The sequence below is a fragment of the Myotis lucifugus genome, unplaced genomic scaffold (genome assembly GCF_000147115.1).
Source record: "Myotis lucifugus unplaced genomic scaffold, Myoluc2.0 scaffold_48, whole genome shotgun sequence".
NCBI lineage: Eukaryota > Metazoa > Chordata > Mammalia > Chiroptera > Vespertilionidae > Myotis > Myotis lucifugus.
Genome location: NW_005871096.1, coordinates 3,124,294 through 3,125,279, shown reverse-complemented (window position 1 = coordinate 3,125,279; position 986 = coordinate 3,124,294). Strand labels below are relative to the sequence as shown.

Below are 986 nucleotides of genomic sequence, written 5' to 3'. Positions count from 1 at the left end.
GTCACTGCCCGGAGCTTGTTACTGTCCCGCATCGGCCGTCCGGCCCGGAGTCCGTACCCGGAAGGACGGGGGGGGATAAGACGAAGGATGAGGATTGCGGCGGGGGGCGGCGGGAGTTCCGCAGGTGGGCCCTGGGGAGGCCGGCGGAAGGCGATGACGAAGAGGGGGCGGCGGCGGCGGCCGCCCCGGCCGGGCCCCGGGGGGGTAGGTGCTCTGCGCCGGGAACGGCGGCGGCGGCGGCTCGCTGCTGCTGATGGAGACGGCGGCGCGCGTCGCGAAGGGCGGCGGGGGCGGCCGGACGTGCGGCAGCTCCACCAGGGTGGGTCTCTCGTAGCGCTTGGCCAGCGCCGGTCTCTTGCCGGGGAACGTCTTGAGGACGCTGTAGGGGCTGCGCTGCTTGTAGATTTTGGGGACGCTGGGCCCCTCCTCCGCGGGCTGCATGTCTTCCTCCATGCGGCGCCTCGGGGCCCGTCCCCGGCCGCACGCCCCCTCCCCGCCCCGCGCCGGGCTCCGAGGGTGCCTCCGCCGCCCGTCCGCCGGCGCTGCCCGAGCGCGCGCGTGCGGGAGGGTGTGTGTCTGTGCCGTGGCCGCCGCCGCCGTCACTGCCGCCTGTCGCCAAGCCTGGCATCGCTGAGCCCCCGCGCGGGGGGCTGCCGCCCGAGAGCTGATTGACAGGCCGCCTCGCCAATGCCTGGAGGGAGAAAGGAAGTCAGGAGCAAGTGTTTAGGGTAATAGCTGCTAATGATCATGGGGGAGGGGGCGGGGCCTGGCGCCGCCGCCGCCCGCGGGGTGCGCCTTCGACGGGGTGGAGGGGGAGGGGGAGGGGACAGTTGGGACCCCGAGGGCGACCTGGCGGCGGGGAGGTTTCAGCCTCGGAGAGACTTCGGAGTCCCAGGTGAAGAAGCGAGGCTTGGGCTGCTGGCGGCGTCCAGTTTTGGAAAGTAGCTCCTGGCACCCCCTGCACCACCCTAAACTCCTGGCGTTGC

General features: G+C 73.2%; 1 protein-coding gene across 1 annotated transcript in view; it reads right to left on the bottom strand.

Annotated features, from left to right (window-relative positions):
- BEND4 (BEN domain containing 4) overlaps positions 1–453 on the bottom strand; it is a 34,723-nt gene extending 34,270 nt beyond the window's left edge. The window contains 2 exon segments of the mRNA XM_023753666.1: positions 58–178; positions 181–453. Coding sequence (XP_023609434.1) covers positions 58–178; positions 181–453 — 394 coding nt within the window.
- Between the last annotated feature and the right edge of the window lie 533 nt (positions 454–986).